Here is an 18,742-nt window from a genome sequence, read left to right as displayed (position 1 = left end):
TGCTGTCCTGCCTGAGGAAGAAACCCAGGAAATTTTACGGTGAGAGTGAGAAATTTAGATTTTTGGGTTATTTTGGAATTTATTTTGAATTTTTTCAGGGTTTTTCGGGAAATTTTTGTGATTTTTCTGGGATTTTTCTGGGATTTTTGAGGCGTTTTCTGGGATTTGTGGTGTGTGGGGATGTTGGGCTCAGAGAGCTCTGGGCTCTCCTGCCTGAGGGAGAAACCCAGGAAACCTTAAAGTGAAAGTGAGAAATTTAAATTTTTGGGTTATTTTGGAGTTTATTTTGAATTTTTTTCAGGGTTTTTCGGGAAATTTTTGTGATTTTTTGGGGATTTTTCTGGGATTTTTGAGGCGTTTTCTGGGCCTTTCTGGGATTTGTGGCGTGTGGGGATGTTGGGCTCAGGGAGCTCTGGGCTCTCCTGCCTGAGGGAGAAACCCAGGAAACCTTACAGTGAGAGTGAGAAATTTAATTTTTGGAGGGATTTTTGTGGGAAAATTGGGATTTTTAGGGAAAAAATTGGGATTTTTGAGGCATTTTTTGGGTATCTCTGAGTTTTGTGGTGTGTGGGGGTTTTGGCCTCAGGGAGCTGGAGAGCTCTGGGCTCTCCTGCCTGAGGGAGAAACCCAGGAAATCTTAGAGTGAGAGTGAGGAATTTTAAATTTTGGGTTATTTTGTATATTTTTGGGGGATTTTTCTGTGATTTTTTGGGGATTTTTGAGGGTTTTTTGGGATTTTTTTGTGATTTTTTGGCTGTTTTGTGGTGTGGCACATGCTAGGCCTCAGAAAGCTCGAGAGCTCTGGGCTCTCCTGCCTGAGGGAGAAACCCAGGAAATCTTACAGTGAGAGTGAGAAATTTAAATTTTTGGGTTATTTTGGAGTTTATTTTGAATTTTTTTCAGGGTTTTTCCGGAAATTTTTGTGATTTTTTGGGGATTTTTCTGGGATTTTTGAGGCGTTTTCTGGGCCTTTCTGGGATTTGTGGCGTGTGGGGATGTTGGGCTCAGGGAGCTCGGGGCTGTCGTGTCTGAGGGAGAAACCCCACAAACCTTGTAGTGAAAATGAAAAATTTAATTTTTGGAGGGATTTTTGTGGGAAAATTGGGATTTTTGGGGAAAAAATTGGGATTTTTGAGGCATTTTTTGGGTATCTCTGAGTTTTGTGGTGTGTGGGGGTTTTGGCCTCAGGGAGCTGGAGAGCTCTGGGCTCTCCTGCCTGAGGGAGAAACCCAGGAAACCTTAGAGTGAGAGTGAGAAATTTAAATTTTTGGGTTATTTTGGAGTTTATTTTGAATTTTTTCAGGGTTATTCGGGAAATTTTTGTGATTTTTTGGGGATTTTTCTGGGATTTTTGAGGCTTTTTCTGAGCCTTTCTGGGATTTGTGGCGTGTGGGGATGTTTGGCTCAGGGAGCTCTGGGCTTTCCTGCCTGAGGGAGAAACCCCACAAACCCTACAGTGAGAGTAAAGGAATTTAAAATAAATATTTGGGGGATAAAATAGAATTTTTGGGGATTTTTTCGGTGATTTTTTGGGGAAAAAATTGGGATTTTTTCGGGTTTTTTAGCGATTTTTTGGGGATTTTTTGATGATTTCTTTAGTGATTTTTTGCAATTTTTGAGGGATTTTTTGGGACTTTTTCTCATATTTTTTAGTCATTTTTGGGGATTTTTTTTTTGGAATTTCTTCTGAATTTTCAATAACATTTTGGGAATTTTTCTCAATTTTTGGTGATTTTTTAATGATTTTTAAGGGACTTTTTCAGGATTTTTCAGAGGGTGTTTGGGGAATTTTTATCGATTTTGAGGGGACTTTTCTGGGGAATTTGGGGGGATTTTTTAGAATTTTTTTGAGGATTTTTGGGGGATTTTTTGGGAATTTTTCAGAATTTTTTAGTGATTTTTTGGGGGAATTTTAGCAAAATTTTTTAGTAATTTTAGTTGTTTTTTTGGGGATTTTTCTTGTATTTTTTAGTGATTTTTAAGGCATTTTTTTCAGGAATTTTAAAGGGTTTTGGGGGGATTTTGTAATCATTTTTTTATGGGTTTTTTGGAGTTTTTCTCAGATTTTTTGTAGGATTTTTTAATGATATTTAGGGATATTTTCGGATTTTTTTCTCTGATTTTTTTGGGATTTTTAAATGATTTTTAAGAAACCCAGGAAACCCTACAGTGAGAGTGAGTAAAATTAAAATTAAAATTTGGGGGGAAAATTGGGGTTTTTCAGGGAAAAAATTGGGATTTTTTAGTGATTTTTTGGGGATTTTTTCAGGGTTTTTTTTTTTGGCATTTTTTTGGATTTTCTTTAATGATTTTTTGCAGATTTTTGGGGATTTTTTGGGAGTTTTTCTCGAAATTTTGGGGGGATTTTTCTGGGATTTTTTTTTGTTTTTAAGGGAATTTTGGACAGATTTTTTGTTAGGTTTTCAGATATTTTTTGGGGTTTTTAAGAGGTTTTTGAGGGATTTTGGTAGAATTTTTAAGGATTTTTGATGGATTTTGGAAGGATTTTTTGAGGGATTTTTCTGCACTTTTCCGAAGGTTTTTTGGGGGATTTTTCAGGGCATTTCTGAGGATTTTATTGCAGTTTATTAAGATTTTTGGGGGATTTTTTGAGGGATTTGTAGTGATTTCTTGGGGATTTTAAATTTTTTTTTTTTATATTTTTTCAGGATTTTTTTTATTTTTCACCAATTTTTTTGATGATTTTTGTAGGAGTTTTCAGAGATTTTTGGGGATTATTTTCAAGATTTTTGGGAGAATTTTTAGGGGATTTTATAATGATTTTTGGGGTTTTTTTATGACTTCAGGGGAATTTTTGGGGGATTTTTCTGTGATTTTGGGGATTTTTCTCCGATTTTTTTCAAGGATTTTTCTGCAGTTTTTTGGGGTTTATTGGGATTTATTTTATTCTTTTTCTGGGGTTTTCCTGCTGTTTTTTAGTGGTTTTTCTGCAATATTCTGGGTATTTTGGGGGGATTTTTCTGCATTTTTTTTTTATTTTTCTGGGGATTTTTCTCAGATTTTAAAGTGATTTTCCCAAAATTTTTTTAGGTTTTATTGGGACTGAGGGGCAGGACTTTTGAGGATTTTTTTTGCAATTTTTTTGAGGGATTTTTCTCCAATTTTTTCCTGGATTTTACTGGGATTTTTGGCGATTTTTCACCCATTTTTCTCCAATTTTTTTTGCAATTTCCCTCCAATTTTCCCCAACTTTTCCCCAAATTTTCCCATTTTTTCCTGACTTTTCTGAGGGATTTTTTGGAGATTTTTCTTAGATTTTTTTGGGGATTTTTTAATGATTTTTTAGGATTTCTTTAGGGATTTTTGGATTATTTTGGGGAGATTTTTTGGGGATTTTTCTCTGATTTTTGGGGGATTTTTTAATGATTTTTTAGGATTTTTTTAGGGATTTTTGGATGATTTTGGGGATTTTTTTGGGGATTTTTCTGGAATTTTTTGTGATTTTTCTCGGATTTTTTGGGGGATTTTTTGGAGATTTTTCTTAGATTTTTTGGGGGATTTTTTAATGATTTTTTAGGATTTCTTTAGGGATTTTTGGATAATTTTGGGGAGATTTTTTGGGGATTTTTCTGGAATTTTTTGTGATTTTTCTGGGATTTTTCTCCCATTTTTGCCAATTTTTCTCCCATTTTTTCACCCATTTTTCTCCAATTTTTTTTGCAATTTCCCCCCAATTTTCCCCAACTTTTCCCTTAATTTTTCCCATTTTTTCCTGACTTTTCTGGAATTTTCCAGCCCTGAAGAAGCCGGTGGGGAAGACGAAAGAGGAGCTGGCCCTGGAGAAGAAACGGGAGCTGGAGAAGCGACTGCAGGACGTCAGCGGGCAGCTCAACTCGGCCAAAAAACCCCCAAAAAAGGGTTGGAAAACTGAAATTTTGGGAATTTTTAGGAATTCTGGGAATTTGGGGAATTTTGGGTGGGGTAGGAAACGAAATTTTGGGAAAAAACCCCATGAAAAAAGGTCAAAAATTGAATTTTTTGGGGATTTTTTCGCCAAAAATGGCTCCAAAATTTGGATTTTTTTGGGGATTAATTTCACTAAAAATTCGTGGGAAAGGGTCCAGAATTTTTGGGAATTTTGGGATTGGAAATTTGGGAATTTTGGGAATTCTGGGATTGGAAATTTGGGGATTTTTGGAGGTTTTTTGGGCTTCTGGGATGAGTTGGGCAGCTCAACTCGGCCAAAAAACCCCCAAAAAAGGGTTGGAAAACTGAAATTTTGGGAATTTTTAGGAATTCTGGGAATTTGGGGAATTTTGGGTGGGGTAGGAAACGAAATTTTGGGAAAAAACCCCATGAAAAAAGGTCAAAAATTGAATTTTTTGGGGATTTTTTCACCAAAAATGGCTCCAAAATTTGGATTTTTTGGGGGATTAATTTCACTAAAAATTCCTGGAAAAGGGTCCAGAATTCCAGGGAATTTTGGGAATTTTGGGATTGGAAATTTGGGAATTTTTGGAAATCTGGGATTGGAAATTTGGGGATTTTTTGGGATTTAGGATGGGGTAGGATATTGAATTCTAGGGGGAAAAAAATGAAAAAAAATTGTATTTTTGGGAATAATTTCATCCAAAAACGCTCAAAAAAAGGTTGGGAAAGAGGGAATTTTTGGGAATTTTGGGAATTGGGAATTTGAGGAATTTGGGATGGGTTGGGCAGCTGAATTTGGCCAAAAAAACCCAAAAAAATAGCTAAAAAATGGGATTTTTTTGGGAATTTTCAGGAATTTTTGGGGAATTTTAGGTGGGATAAAAAACTGAATTTTGAGGGAATTTTTCCCAATTTTTTGTGGATTTTTTTCCCCATTTTAGCCAACGAGAAGCCGGAGTCGGCAACGAAATTTCTGAAATTGGGAATTTTGGGATTGGGATTAAAATTTTATTTGTCAATAGAAGGTTCAGAATTTTGGGATTTTTTTGGGAATAATTCTCCAAAAATCTGGGAATTTTGGGATTGAGAAATTTGGGAGTTTTGGATGGGTTGGGCAGCTCAATTTAGCCAAAAAAAATCCCAAAAAATCATTGAAAAATCGGATTTTTTTGGGAATTTTTTTGGAAATTTTGGCAGTTTTGGGTTGGGAATTTTAGGTGGGATAAAAATCTGAATTTTGAGGGAATTTTTCCCAATTTTTTGTGGATTTTTTCCCTTTTTTAGCCAACGAGAAGCCGGAGTCGGCAACGAAATTTCTGGGATTGGGAATTTTGGGATTGGGATTAAAATTTTATTTGTCAATAAAAGGTTCAGAATTTTGGGATTTTTTTGGGAATAATTCCTCCAAAAATGGTCCAAAAATCTGGGAATTTTGGGATTGAGAAATTTGGGAATTTTGGATGGATTGGGCAGCTGAATTTAGCCAAAAAAAAGCAAAAAATGGTTGAAAAATGGGAATTTTTTGGGAATTTTTTGGGATTTTTTTTGGGAATTTTGGGGAATTTTAGGTGGGATAAAAATCTGAATTTTGAGGGAATTTTTCCCAATTTTTTGTGGATTTTTTCCCATTTTTTAGCCAACGAGAAGCCGGAGTCGGCGGCAATGGCGGAAATTGTGGGATTGGGAATTTTGGGATTAAAATTTTAGGATTTGGAATCTTGGGATTTTGGGATTGGGATTGAAATTTTGGGATTGGGAATTTGAGGAATTTAGGGAATTTTGGGATGCGTTTGGCAGCTGAATTTGGCTAAAAAAATCCCAAAAAATCGCTAAAAAATCAGAATTTTTTGGGAATTTTTTGGGATTTTTGGGTGGGATAAAAATCTGAATTTTGAGGGAATTTTTCCCAATTTTTTGTGGATTTTTTCCCATTTTTCAGCCAACGAGAAGCCGGAGTCGGCGGCGGCGGCCGCGTCGCGTTTGAGCGCCTCCAGCTCCAGCTCGGACTCGAGCAGCTCTTCCTCCTCCTCCTCCTCCTCGGACACCAGCGACTCGGATTCCGCCTGAATTCCCACCCAAAATCCTTGGAAAAAAACACAAAAAAAATCCTGGCAAAAAAACTGAAGAATTCCCGGGAAAAAACGTAAAAAAAACGGGGGAAAAATGTAAAAATTTGGGGGAAAAATGTAAAAATTTGGGGGAAAAATGGGGTTTTTTTGGGGTGAAAATGGGATTTTTTTTTGAGGGGAAAAATGGGATTTATTTGGGAGGTGGAGTTCCTGGAAAAATGCCCAGAAAAAAAATTCCTGGAAAAAAATGAAAAATTCCTGGAGAAAATGGAAAAATTTGAGGGAAATATGTAAAAATTTGGGGGGAAAATGGGATTTTTTTTGAGAAAAATGGGAATTTTTGGGAGGGAATGGAGAATTGGAGGTGGAATTCCTGGAAAAATTCCCAGAAAAAAATTCCTGGAAAAAAAGTGAAAAATTCCTGGAGAAAATATAAAAAATTGGGAAAAAAATGTAAAAAAATTGGGAAAAAAAGTAAAAAAATTGAGAAAAATGGGATTTTTTGGGAGGGAATGGAGAATTGGAGGTGGAATTCCTGGAAAAATGCCCAGAAAGAAAATTCCTGGAAAAAAATGAAAAATTCCTGGAGAAAATGGAAAAATTTGAGGGAAATATGTAAAAATTTGGGGGGGAAATGGGATTTTTTTTGAGAAAAATGGGAATTTTTGGGAGGGAATGGAGAATTGGCGGTGGAATTCCTGGAAAAATTCCCAGAAAAAAAAATCCTGGAAGAAAATGAAAAATTGCTGGAGAAAATGAGAAAATCTGGGAAAAAATGGGATTTTTTTTGAGGAAAAATGGAATTTTGGGGGAAAAATGGGAGGGGTTGAAGTGGAATTCCTGGAAAAATTCCCAGAAAAAAAATTCCTGGAGAAAAAATAAAAATTCCTGGAGAAAATATTAAAAATTGGGAAAGAAATGTAAAAAAATTGGGGAAAAAATGTAAAAAGAAATTGGGAAAAATGGGATTTTTTTGGGAGGGAATGGAGAATTGGAGGTGGAATTCCTGGAAAAATTCCCAGAAAAAAAATTCCTGGAGAAAAATGAAAAATTCCTGCAGAAAGTGGGAAAATCTGGGAAAAAAATGGGATTTTTTTGGGGTGAAAATGGGAATTTTTTGAGGGGTAAAGGGAGGGGTTGAGGTGGAATTCCTGGAAAAATTCCTGGAAAAAAATTCCTGGAAAAAAAGTGAAAAATTCCTGGAGAAAATACAAAAAATTGGGAAAGAAATGTTAAAAAATTGGGGAAAAAATGTAAAAAGAAATTGGGAAAAATGGGATTTTTTTGGGAGGGAATGGAGAATTGGAGGTGGAATTCCTGGAAAAATTCCCAGAAAAAAAAATTCCTGGAGAAAAATGAAAAATTCCTGCAGAAAATGGAAAAATCTGGGAAAAAATGGGATTTTTAATGGGTAAAAATGGGATTTTTTTGGGAGGGAATGGAGAATTGGAGGTGGAATTCCTGGAAAAAAAAAATGAAAAATTTCTGGAGAAAATGTAAAATAATTGGGAAAAAAAAAAGGTAAAAATTTGGGGGAAAATTGGGGAAAAATGTAAAAATTTGGGGAAAAAAATGGGATTTTTTGGGGTAAAAAGGGAGGGATTGAGGTGGAATTCCTGGAAAAAAATTATTGGGAAAAATTCATTTTGCAAATCAGTTTTAAAGTAAAAAAAACAGGAAAAGAGGCAAAAAAAATTCCATAATTGGGGATTTTTAAGGGGGAAAATCATAAAAAAAGTTCTGTAAAATTTGCTAAAAAATCCTAAAAAATGCCTTTAAAAATCCTAAAAATTTCCTGAAAAAATCCTTTTAAAAACTCTAAAAATTATTTTTAAAAGGTTAAAAAATTCCTTAAAAATTCCTTTATAAACCTGCTAAAATTCCTTGGTAAAAAAAATCCTTAAAAAATTTTCATTTTTTCCCCTAAACATAGAAAATTTTCTTTCCTTTTATTTCCCCTAAAAATTGATTTTTTTTTTGCTAAAAATTTGAATTTTTTTTCTTTTTTTTCTCACTAAAAATTAAAATTTTGTTCCCTTTTATTTCCCCTAAAAATTGAATTTACTTTTACCCTAAAATTCGAATTTTTTGCCCCAAAATTTTTCGCCCTTTTTCCATTAAAATTTGAATTTTTCCTTTTTTTTTTTTTTCAGGAAAATATCCAAATTCTTTTCAATTCTGGGAAAGTTTAATTTCATTTCTGGGAAAATTCCACCAAAATCTCCAGGAATAAAAACTAAAATTAATTCCAAAAATAAATTAAATTTAAAAGGGGTTTGGGGGGAATTTTTTTATGTTAAAGTTTTTTATTTTATTCCTTTTTTTTTCTTTTTTTTTCGGGGGTTTTATTTTGCTTTTTTGGGGGTTTTTCCCAATTTTTTCCCATTTTTCCTTCTCCTCTTTCCCATTCCCTCGTTGCCCTTTTAGGATTTCGTGGTTTTGGGATTTTTTTTTTTTTTTTCCTAGAAAAAAGAAGAAAAAAAAAATTACAAAAAAAAAAGTGGAAAAAAAAAGAGAAAAAAAAATCCTTTGGAATTCTTGGATGGTGTAAATAAAGAAAATATTATTCCAGTTTGGTTGTGGTTTTTTGGGGGAAAATTCGGATTTTTGGGTGAATTTATTGGGATTTTTTGGGGTATTTTGGGGGGATTTTTTAGGTTTTTTAATGATTTTTCTGGGACTTCTGGGGGGTTTTGGGATTTGGGATTTTTATGGATTTTTAGAGGATTATTTTGAATTTTGGGTGAATATTTTGGAGACATTCTTGGGGAATTTTGGGGAATTTTTTAGGAATTTTTGGGGAGATTAATGGGATTTGGGGGGGGTCTTTTAGGAATTTTTAGGTGATTTTCGGGGAGGTTTAGGGGGATTTAAGTGGGGTTTTGGGGGATATTTTACAGTTTTTGGGGGGAATTTTGTGCCATTTTTTGGGGTTTTGGGGTAATTTTTTAGGGGATTTTTGGGACTTTTTTGGAGGATTTTTCTGCTGTTTTTTCTCACATTTTTTGGGAATTTCAGGGTTTGGGATTTGGGATTTTTCTGAGATTTTCGGGGTTTTTGGGGGGAGGGATTTTTCTAGATTTTTCTCTGATTTTTTTTTAAGGATTCGGGGAATTTGGGCATTTTTTGGGATCATCCCACGGGAAAACTTCCCCTCCCCAAACCCTTAAAAAAGCCGAGAAAAAAAATCAACCAATCACAGGAGGCACTGTACAAGCAGCAGCCAATCAGAGTGCGCGGCGCGGATGACTCAGCAGTTGCTGGGCAGATCCGCAGCCCCCAGCGCTGCCCGCGCATCCGGGTGGGGAATTTGGGGAGGAAGGGGAGGAAGAGGAGGAGGAGGAAAAGAATGAGGAGGAGGAAGGGGAGGAGGAGGAAGAGGCGGGATTAGAAAGGAGGAGGAGGGAGGAAGAGGAACCGAGAAAAAAATGACGAAGAGAGGAAGAGGAGGGAGAAAGGAGGAGGAGGAAGAACCGCGCCGTTCCCTCGCCCCGCCCCGAGGCGGAGGAGGAGGAGGAGCAACCAGAAAGAAGAGGAAGGACAGAGGGAGAGGACCGGCCGAAAGAGGGCGAGCCGAACAGGATTAATCTAATTCATAATTTTAAAATATTATACAAGTTTTAAATATATTAATTACTATTATAATAAATGTGACTAATATAATTAACATTTACACAATTTTATTATAATTTAAATAGCAGTAAATAATTTCCTTGACTCCAGTGTTAAAAAAATTGTGTTTCTAAAGCGGAGCGGGACAAAGAGATCCGAAGAGAAAATTCCGGTGAACCCCAAATTCAGGACCCCCCCCCAAAACCACAACCCAGACCCCAAAAATTGCGGACAGAGTCAGGGGTCGGTGCTGCTCCCAGGAACGCGGATCCAAACTGGGGGCACTGGAAACGGGGAAGCAGCACCCCAAAAAGCGCTCAGCCAATGGGAGAGCGGCGTTGTTGGGGCGTCATGTGTTGCCGGGTAGAGGGTTCAATAATTGAGCTCCCTGAAAAATTCTGGCGAATCAGAAAAAGGAACGGAAACGAGTCATCAGTTGCTGGGTAGAGGGTCTGGAAATCGGGCTCCGAACGGAACCGGCCAATTAGAGAGCGCAAAAATCACTTCGGCCATTGAGAGCGAGCCCAAAAAGAGCTCCAACCAATGAAAGCGCGGCCAAAAACCACGCCCGACCAATCAGGGAGCGCGTCCCTCATGACCCCGCGCTGCTCCGGGCTGGTTCTCGCAGTTGAGCGCGGTTGGTTCGGGGCGGCGGTCGCTGGCCATGGGGCTCGGGGCGGCAGCTGGGGCCCTGCTGGTGGCACTGGGGGTGCTGGGAGCCCCCCCGGGTGCGGGCGCGGAGCTCTCGGGTGAGCGGGGGGCGGGAGGCGCTGGGACAGGGGGGGAGAAGGGGGAAAAGGGGGCGAAGGGGGGAGCCCGGAATGGAGGGGGAGGAGGAGGGGACCCCCCAAAGGGAGAGCGGGAGGGGCTGAGGGGTGGGGGGAGGGGAGGGAGGGGTGGGAGAGGGTGGGGAAGGGGGAAAAGGGGAGGGGGGACCCCAAACTGAGCGGGAGGGGGGCTGGGGATTGGGGGATTTGTGGGAAAATGGGGAAATGGGAGCCCAAAAGTGATTTGGGGAGCGGGCGGAGGTGGGAGGGGAGAGGATGAGGAAGGGGAAATGGGGGAAGGGCGGCAAAGAGGAAGCGGCAGCGCGGGCAGGAGGGTGCCATGGCGGCCGTGGGGCACAGGGGGTGCGGAGTGGGGATCCGGGGTGGGCCCGGAGCTCTGGGGGTGCTGCTGGGGGTGCTGGGGGGCACCGCTGAGCTGTGTGCTGCACTCACAGGGGTGTTCCAGCAGATGTTTACGGCCGAGTGTTACTTCACTAACGGCACGGAGAAGGTGAGGTACGTGCAGAGGTACTTCTACAACCGGCAGATGTGGGCAATGTTCGACAGCGACGTGGGGCACTTCGTGGGGTTCACCCCCTATGGGGAGAGGGTTGCCAAGCGCTGGAACAGCAACCCGGTATTTATGGAGAGGGAACGGACTGCGGTGGACTGGCTCTGCCGGCACAACTACGAGATTGCTGCCCCGTTCAGCGTGGAGCGCCGAGGTGAGCGCGGGGCAGAGCGTGTCCCCTCGGGCCCTGCCCTGCCAGTGACCATCCCAGTCAATCCCAGTCCCTACCAGTCCCTTCCAGTATATTCCCAGACCCTCCCAGTCCATTCCCAGTCCATCCCAGCCTATCCCACTCTCTCCCACTCACTTTCCCTACATCCCCATCCCTCCAGTCCATTCCCGGTTCCTCCCAGTCCATTCCCAGTTCATCCCGGTCCATTCCCATTCTCTCCCAAGTCCCTCCAACTCAATTCCCAGTTCATTCTCGGACGCCCACCTTCTCTTCCAGTAACCCCTATCCCCTCCCACCTCTCTCAGTTCCACCCCAGTTCCTCCCAGTCTATTCCCAGTCCATCCCAGTCACTCCCAGTCCCTGCCAGTCGCTCCTAGTCCTTTCCCAGTCCATCCCAGTCATTCCCAGACCCGCCTTTTGCCTTGCCAGTTCCATCCCACTCATATTCAGCCCATTCCCAGCCCATTCCCCATCCCTCCCAGTTCATTCCCAGTGCTTCCCAGTCCCTCCAAGTGTATTCCCAGTCCATCAAGTCCATCCCAGTCCCTCCCAGCCCATTCCCAGTCCATTTCCAGTGCATTCCAGTCCATTCCCAGTCCATCCCAGTCCCTCCCAGTGCCCCCCCGCGCGTCCATTTCAGCGACGCGTGAAGCTGACGCTTCTCAGCCAATCAGATCGCGACTCTCTGATGACTCACCTGTTGCCAGGCAGACCCGCAGCGCCGAGTGCCCCGCGCTGGACTCGGCCTCCCAGCGCCGCGCGCTTCATTCCCAGTTCCTCCCAGTGCCACCAAAATCCCTCCCAGTGCCATCCCAGTCCCTCCCAGACCATCTCCAATTCCTCCCCAGTCCATCCCAGTCCCTCCCAATGCTATTCCCAGTCCTTCCAACTCCCTCAAAGCTAATTCCCAGTTGATTTCCAATTCATTCCCAGTTCATTGCCAGACCTGCACCCTCCCTGCAGTGCCCTCCATCCCCACTCACCTCTCCCAGAACTTCCCAATCCACACCAGTCCCTCCCAATCCATTCCCCTTTAATACCATTCCACTCCCACTCCCTCCCATTCCATTCCCAGTCCCTCCCAGCCCATCCCAGTCCATTCCCAATCAATCCCAGTCCATCCCCAGTCCACCCCAGTAGATTCTCAGTCCATCTCAGTCAATTTCAAGTCACTACCCCGGTCCATTCCTGGTGCAGCCCAATCCATCCCAGTCCCTCCCAGTCCATTCCCAGTCCCTCCCCAGCCCAGCCCAGCCCTCCCCTCTCTCTCCCAGTGCCCCCCAGCTGATCCCAGTGTGTCCCCGCTCTCTCTCTCTCTCTCTGTCTCTGCCAGTGCCCCCCAGCGTGTCCATCTCGCTGGTGCCCCCCTCGAGCTCCCAGCCCGGCCCCGGCCGCCTGCTGTGCTCCGTGATGGATTTCTACCCTGCTGAGATCCAGGTGAGGTGGTTCCAGGGCGAGCAGGAGCTGTCGGAGCACGTGGTGGCCACCGACGTGGTCCCCAACGGGGACTGGACCTACCAGCTGCTGGTGCTGCTGGAAACGCCGCCCCGGCGCGGGCTCAGCTACAGCTGCCAGGTGGAGCACGTCAGCCTGGAGCAGCCGCTGAGGCGGCACTGGGGTACGGGGGAGCCCCTGGGGGCGCTTGCAGAGCCGCTGGGCTGTGCTGGGAGGCACTGGGAGGGAGCTGGAGAGAGGCGGGCTGGGAGTGGGAGAGGGGCTGGGGGCTGGGCAAGGGCTGGGCAGGGGTTTGGGGGATGCTGGGGAGGGTGGGATGGGGTTGGGGGGGTGCTGGTGGGCACTGGGAGGGAGTTTGGGGGCGCTGGGTGTGACTGGGAGGGAGTTTGGGGGCGCTGGGTGTGACTGGGAGGGAGTTTGGGGGCGCTGGGTGTGACTGGGAGGGAGTTTGGGGGTCCTGGGGCTTTGGGGGCCAACTGGGAGGGGGCTGTGGGATGCTGGGAGGGACGGGAGGGGCTTTGGTGGCTCCTGTTGAGGCCCAAAAGGGATCGGGGCGAGGTTTCAGGGGGTCCTGGCTGGGCCGGGGGCCACAGGGAGGGCGCTGGGAGGGGCTGGGGGTGTCGGCGAGAGGTTTTGTGGGCGCTGAGCCCTGCGGACCCCCCAGAGATGGCACCGGACGCCGCCCGCAGCAAGATGCTGACGGGCATCGGGGCTTGGTCTTGGGCTCGGTCTTCCTGGCGCTGGGGCTCGGCTTCTACGTGCGCAAGAAGGTGAGGGCGGGTGCCGGGGGCGGCGTCCCCGCCGTGGCGGAGCCCCGTGCGCGCTCCCGCCGGGGCCCCCAGCCCGGTGTCACCCCCTTTTCTCTGCCCACAGAGCTCGTGAGCCGGCGGCGGCCGCAGCCCCTCCCCGTGGGCTCGGGCCCGGCCGGGACCCCCCGCTCCGTCCCCGCTCCGCTGATTCTGGGGGGGTCCCGTGTCCCCCCCAGCGCCGCTGGCGCTCTGCCCCCGCCCAGTGCCCGCTGCCAGCGCTCCCAATAAAGCTTCCCAGTTGGGCCCGGGGCCGTTTGTTGGGGGGCGCTGGGGAGGGGTCTGGGGGGGGCGGGGGGACTATGGGACGCGATTTGGGCAAAGGGAGGGGGATAGGAAAGGGATGGGAGGAATGGGCCCTGGGGGAGGAGCGGCGTCGGAGGAGGGAGAATGGGGAAAAGGGGGAGGAGCAAAGGGAAAAGAGGAAAGGAGAAGGAATGGAAGGCAGAAGGGGGCAGCAACCGGGACAGGGGGAGAAATCAGCCCCCAAACCGGGAAAGGATTTGGAACATGAGCCCGAGTGGTAGGAGAACAGGAACGGAAAAAAAGGATTTGGTAGAGAAGTGAGAAAGGGAGGTTTGTGCAGGGTGACATCTCCAACCAGGAGGGAGGAAATCAGAGCTAGAAACCCGGGAAAGAGGATTGGACCCAATTCCCAGAATTTGTTACATTTTTGCAATCTAGCCGTTTTGTACAATTTTTGGTCAGTATAAATCTAAAGGAATTAAGTCTATTTAACATCAGTTACAAATTTTGGTAGGGTTCACATAATATCATTAACATTGGCAACAAGCCCAAAATATAATTTAACGTCGAGACAGCTGGGAATTATAGAATTCGCCCCGTTTCCAAAATGCAGGGGGAGCAGTAAAAACCCAAAGGGATTACAACAGAAAAATTCCCAAGAACCCAAATCCGGGACCCCCTGAAAAACCCATTTTGGACCCCCAAAATCGGGAGCAGGGTCAGGGCCAGCAGCGGCAGCAGCCGGGGGAGGCTCCGCGCTCCGTCCGTGGCGCTCCGGGCACACCGGGCAGGGTCGGTGCTGCTCCCAGGAACGCGGATCCGAACTGGGGGCACTGGGAACGGGGGAGCAGCACCCCAAAAAGCGCTCAGCCAATGGGAGAGCGGAGTTTAATGAGGCGGGAAGGGTGTTGGCGGGTAGAGGGTTAAAAAATTGAGCTCTCTAAGAAATTCTGGCGAATCAAAAAAGGAGCGGAAATGAGTCATCAGTGCCGGTAGAGGGTCTGGAAATCGGGCTCCAAACGAACCGGCCAATTAAGAGCGCAAAATCACTTCGGCCAATTAAGAGAGGCCGAAAAAAACCCCCACCAATGAAAGCGGTGCCAAAAACCACGCCCGACCAATCAGGGAGCGCGTCCCTCATGACCCCGCGCTGCTCCGGGCTGGTTCTCGCAGTTGAGCGCGGTTGGTTCGGGGCGGCGGTCGCTGGCCATGGGGCTCGGGGCGGCAGCTGGGGCCCTGCTGGTGGCACTGGGGGTGCTGGGAGCCCCCCCGGGTGCGGGCGCGGAGCTCTCGGGTGAGCGGGGGGCGGGAGGCGCTGGGACAGGGACGAGAAGGGGGAAAAGGGGGCGAAAGGGGGAGCCCGGAATGGAGCGACAGGAGGAGGGGACCCCCCAAAGGGAGAGCGGGAGAGGGCTGAGACTTGGGTGGAGGTGAGGAAGGGGTGGGAGAGGGTGGGGAAGGGGGAAAAGGGAGGGGGGACCCCAAAACTGAGCCGAGGGGGTTGGGGATTGGGGGATTTGTGGGAAATGGGGAAATGGGAGCCCAAAAGTGATTTGGGGAGCGGCCGGAGGTGGGAGGGAGAGGATGTGGGAGGGGAAATGGGGGAAGGGCGGCAAAGAGGAAGCGGCAGCGCGGGCAGGAGGGTCCCATGGCGGCCGTGGGGCACAGGGGGTGCGGAGTGGGGATCCGGGGTGGCCCCCGAAGCTCTGGGGGTGCTGCTGGGGGTGCTGGGAGGGCAACCTCGGGGCTGTCTGCTGCACTCACAGCGGTGTTCCAGAACATGCCAATGTTCGAGTGTCACTTCATTAACGGCACGGAGAAGGTGAGGTACGTGCATAGGTCAATCTACAACCGGGTGCAGGAGGTGATGTTCGACAGCGACGTGGGGTACTGGGTGGGGTTCACCCCCTATGGGGAGAGGGTTGCCAAGCGCTTGAACAGCGACCCGGCCATACTGGAGTACATGCGGGCTGCGGTGGACACGTACTGCCGGCACAACTACGAGGGGTCCCGCCCGTTCATCACGGAGCGCCGAGGTGAGCGCGGGGCAGAGCGTGTCCCCTCGGGCCCTGCCCTGCCAGTGACCATCCCAGTCAATCCCAGTCCCTCCCAGTCCCTTCCAGTATATTCCCAGACCCTCCCATTCCATTCCCAGTCCCTCCCAGTCCACCCCAGTCGATTCCCAGTCCATTCCCAGTGTCTTCCACTTCCTCCCAGCCCTCCAGTCCATCCAAGTCCCTCCAGTCCATTCCTTCATTCCAGTCCATTCCCAGTCATCCCCAGTCTATTCCCGTTCATTCCCAGTTTTCTCCGACGTCCATCCTCTCTCCTTTGCCGAGTACCCCTCCCATCTTTCTCAGTGCCACTCAGTGCCTTCCCGTCCTCCCAGGCCCCTTCAACCCATTCCATTCAATCCCCATTCCTGGTTCGACATCTCCCCTCTCTCCAGTAACCCCCATCCCCTCCACTGCTCTCAGGTCCACCCCAGATTCCTCCCAGTCTATTCCAGTTATGTCCTCCCGTCGCTCCTAGTCCTTTCCCAGTCCATCCCAGTTCATTCCCAGTCCCGCCTTGTGTGATCCCAGTGCCATCCCACTCATATTCAGCCCATTTCCAGTTCATTCCCCATCCCTCCCAGTTCATTCCCAGTGCCTCCCAGTCCCTCCAAGTGTATTCCCAGTCCAATCCATCACAGTCAATCCCAGTCCATTCCCAGTCCATTCCAGTCAGCCCCAGTCCCTCCCAGTGCCCCCCCCACCCCGCGCGTCCATTTCAGCGACGCGTGAATCTGAAGTTTTAGAGCCAATCAGATCGCGTCTCTCTGATGACTCAGCTGTTGCCAGGCAGACCCGCAGCGCCGAGTTCCCCGCGCTGGACTCGGCCTCCCAGCGCCGCGCGCTTCATTCCCAGTTCCTCCCAGTGCCACCAAAATCCCTCCCAGTGCCATCCCAGTACCTCCAAGACCATCTCCAATTCCTCCCCAGTCACTCCCAGTCGATTTCCATTCTTTTTCCAGTTAATTCCTTCATTCCAGACTTTACGTCTTTACCAGAACCTCCACCTCTCTTCCCAGTGTACCGTCCCATATCCCCTCCCAGTTTCCATGCACAGACTCTACTCACCCAAATCTTCCCAGTCCCTTATTCCCCAGTGTATTCCCCATAGTAAATTGCAATATCCATATCCCAGTCCATCCCAATGCTATTCCCGTACCTTCCAACTGCCTCAAACTAATTCCCAGTTGATTTCCAGTTCATTCCCAGTTCATGCCAGACCTGCACTTCACTCGCAGTGCCCTCCATGCCCACTCATCTCTCTCCAGACCTTCCCAAATCCACACCATCCATCCAAATCCATTCCATCATCCCATTCCACCCCTCCATCCATCCAGTCCATCCCAGTCCATCCCCAGTCCCAAACATCCAAATTCTCCCAGTCCATCCCAAGACCCGAGTCCCCTTCAAGCAATTCAAGTCTCCCCAGTCATTTCCATACCCTTGAAGTCCATCCCAGTCCATACCAGTCCACCCAACTTCCCCAGTGCCTCCAGTCCATTCCCAGTCCATTCCCAGTCCCTGCCCTCCCCAGCCCAGCCCAGCCCTCCCGTCTCTCTCCCAGTGCCCCCCAGCTGATCCCAGTGTGTCCCCGCTCTCTCTCTCTCTCTCTCTGTCTCTGCCAGTGCCCCCCAGCGTGTCCATCTCGCTGGTGCCCCCCTCGAGCTCCCAGCCCGGCCCCGGCCGCCTGCTCTGCTCCGTGATGGATTTCTACCCTGCTGAGATCCAGGTGAGGTGGTTCCAGGGCGAGCAGGAGCTGTCGGAGCACGTGGTGGCCACCGACGTGGTCCCCAACGGGGACTGGACCTACCAGCTGCTGGTGCTGCTGGAAACGCCGCCCCGGCGCGGGCTCAGCTACAGCTGCCAGGTGGAGCACGTCAGCCTGGAGCAGCCGCTGAGGCGGCACTGGGGTACGGGGGAGCCCCTGGGGGCGCTGGCAGAGCCGCTGGGCTGTGCTGGGAGGCACTGGGAGGGAGCTGGAGAGAGGCGGGCTGGGAGTGGGAGAGGGGCTGGGGGCTGGGCAAGGGCTGGCAGGGGTTTGGGGATGCTGGGAGGGTGGATGGGGTTGGGGGGGTGCTGGTGGGCACTGGGAGGGAGTTTGGGGCGCTGGTGTGACTGGGAGGATTGGGGGCGCTGGGTGTGACTGGGAGGGAGTTTGGGTGCTGGGTGACTGGAGGGAGTTTGGGGTGCTGGTGTGACTGGGAGGAGTTTGGGGTGCTGGTGTGACTGGAGGAGTTGGGGGTCCTGGGGCGCTGGGGGCCAACTGGGAGGGGGCTGTGGGATGCTGAGAGGGACGGGAGGGGCTTTGGTGGCTCCTGTTGAGGCCCAAAAGGGATCGGGGCGAGGTTTCAGGGGGTCCTGGCTGGGCCGGGGGCCACAGGGAGGGCGCTGGGAGGGGCTGGGGGTGTCGGCGAGAGGTTTTGGGGGCGCTGAGCCCTGCGGACCCCCCAGAGATGCCGCCGGACGCCGCCCGCAGCAAGATGCTGACGGGCATCGGGGGCTTGGTCTTGGGCTCGGTCTTCCTGGCGCTGGGGCTCGGCTTCTACGTGCGCAAGAAGGTGAGGGCGGGTGCCGGGGGCGGCGTCCCCGCCGTGGCGGAGCCCCGTGCGCGCTCCCGCCGGGGCCCCCAGCCCGGTGTCACCCCCTTTTCTCTGCCCACAGAGCTCGTGAGCCGGCGGCGGCCGCAGCCCCTCCCCGTGGGCTCGGGCCCGGCCGGGACCCCCCGCTCCGTCCCCGCTCCGCTGATTCTGGGGGGGTCCCGTGTCCCCCCCAGCGCCGCTGGCGCTCTGCCCCCGCCCAGTGCCCGCTCCCAGCGCTCCCAATAAAGCTTCCCAGTTGGGCCCGGGGCCGTTTGTTGGGGGGCGCTGGGGAGGGGTCTGCGGGGGCGGGGGGCGATGGGACGGATTTGGGCAAAGGGAGGGGGAGAAAGGGTGGGGGCTGGGCCCAGGGGGAGCGGGAGAGGAGGAGAGGAGGAGGAGGAGGAAGAGGAGAGAGAGGAGGAGGAGGAGGAAGAGCAGCAGCACCAGAACCCCACGGCTTCCACGCCCACGACAGAGCCGCAGCCCCCCGGCCCCGTCAGCATCGCCCCCTCCCCACATC

General features: G+C 48.7%; 1 protein-coding gene, 1 long non-coding RNA gene and 1 pseudogene across 4 annotated transcripts; all 3 read left to right on the top strand.

The window, feature by feature from the left end:
- The first annotated feature begins 2,147 nt into the window (after window positions 1–2,147).
- On the top strand, window positions 2,148–8,531 carry LOC135441662 (uncharacterized). 3 transcript variants are annotated; one of them, XR_010438515.1, is made up of 4 exons: window positions 2,148–2,175; window positions 3,757–3,879; window positions 5,831–6,649; window positions 7,103–8,531. It is a non-coding gene; the product is annotated as an uncharacterized LOC135441662 (long non-coding RNA). The 3 variants fall into 3 exon arrangements; XR_010438514.1 differs by having other exon boundaries at window positions 5,831–6,957; XR_010438516.1 differs by lacking the exon at window positions 7,103–8,531 and having other exon boundaries at window positions 5,831–6,161; window positions 6,308–7,088.
- Window positions 8,532–10,179: 1,648 nt separating this feature from the next.
- LOC135441660 (class II histocompatibility antigen, B-L beta chain-like) lies at window positions 10,180–14,652 on the top strand. The gene is made up of 6 exons (XM_064701213.1): window positions 10,180–10,321; window positions 10,795–11,064; window positions 12,416–12,700; window positions 13,202–13,307; window positions 13,411–13,598; window positions 14,627–14,652. Exons 1-6 carry the CDS (start codon window positions 10,237–10,239, stop codon window positions 14,650–14,652), a joined length of 960 nt encoding a protein of 319 aa, XP_064557283.1. The 5' UTR covers window positions 10,180–10,236.
- Window positions 14,653–14,728: 76 nt separating this feature from the next.
- On the top strand, window positions 14,729–18,482 carry LOC135441657 (class II histocompatibility antigen, B-L beta chain-like; annotated as a pseudogene).
- Window positions 18,483–18,742: the final 260 nt, after the last annotated feature.

The sequence above is a fragment of the Zonotrichia leucophrys genome, unplaced genomic scaffold, assembly GCF_028769735.1.
Source record: "Zonotrichia leucophrys gambelii isolate GWCS_2022_RI unplaced genomic scaffold, RI_Zleu_2.0 Scaffold_409_45354, whole genome shotgun sequence".
NCBI lineage: Eukaryota > Metazoa > Chordata > Aves > Passeriformes > Passerellidae > Zonotrichia > Zonotrichia leucophrys.
This window is presented reverse-complemented; position numbering and strand designations above follow the sequence as displayed.

Coding starts and splice junctions, on each gene's coding strand:
- LOC135441660 (XM_064701213.1), top strand. CDS start 10,237: ATGGGGCTCGGGGCGGCAGCTGGGGCCCTGCTGGTGGCACTGGGGGTG. Junction 11,065..12,415: donor GTTCAGCGTGGAGCGCCGAG/GTGAGCGCGGGG, acceptor TGTCTCTGCCAG/TGCCCCCCAGCGTGTCCATC. Junction 12,701..13,201: donor GCCGCTGAGGCGGCACTGGG/GTACGGGGGAGC, acceptor CGGACCCCCCAG/AGATGGCACCGGACGCCGCC.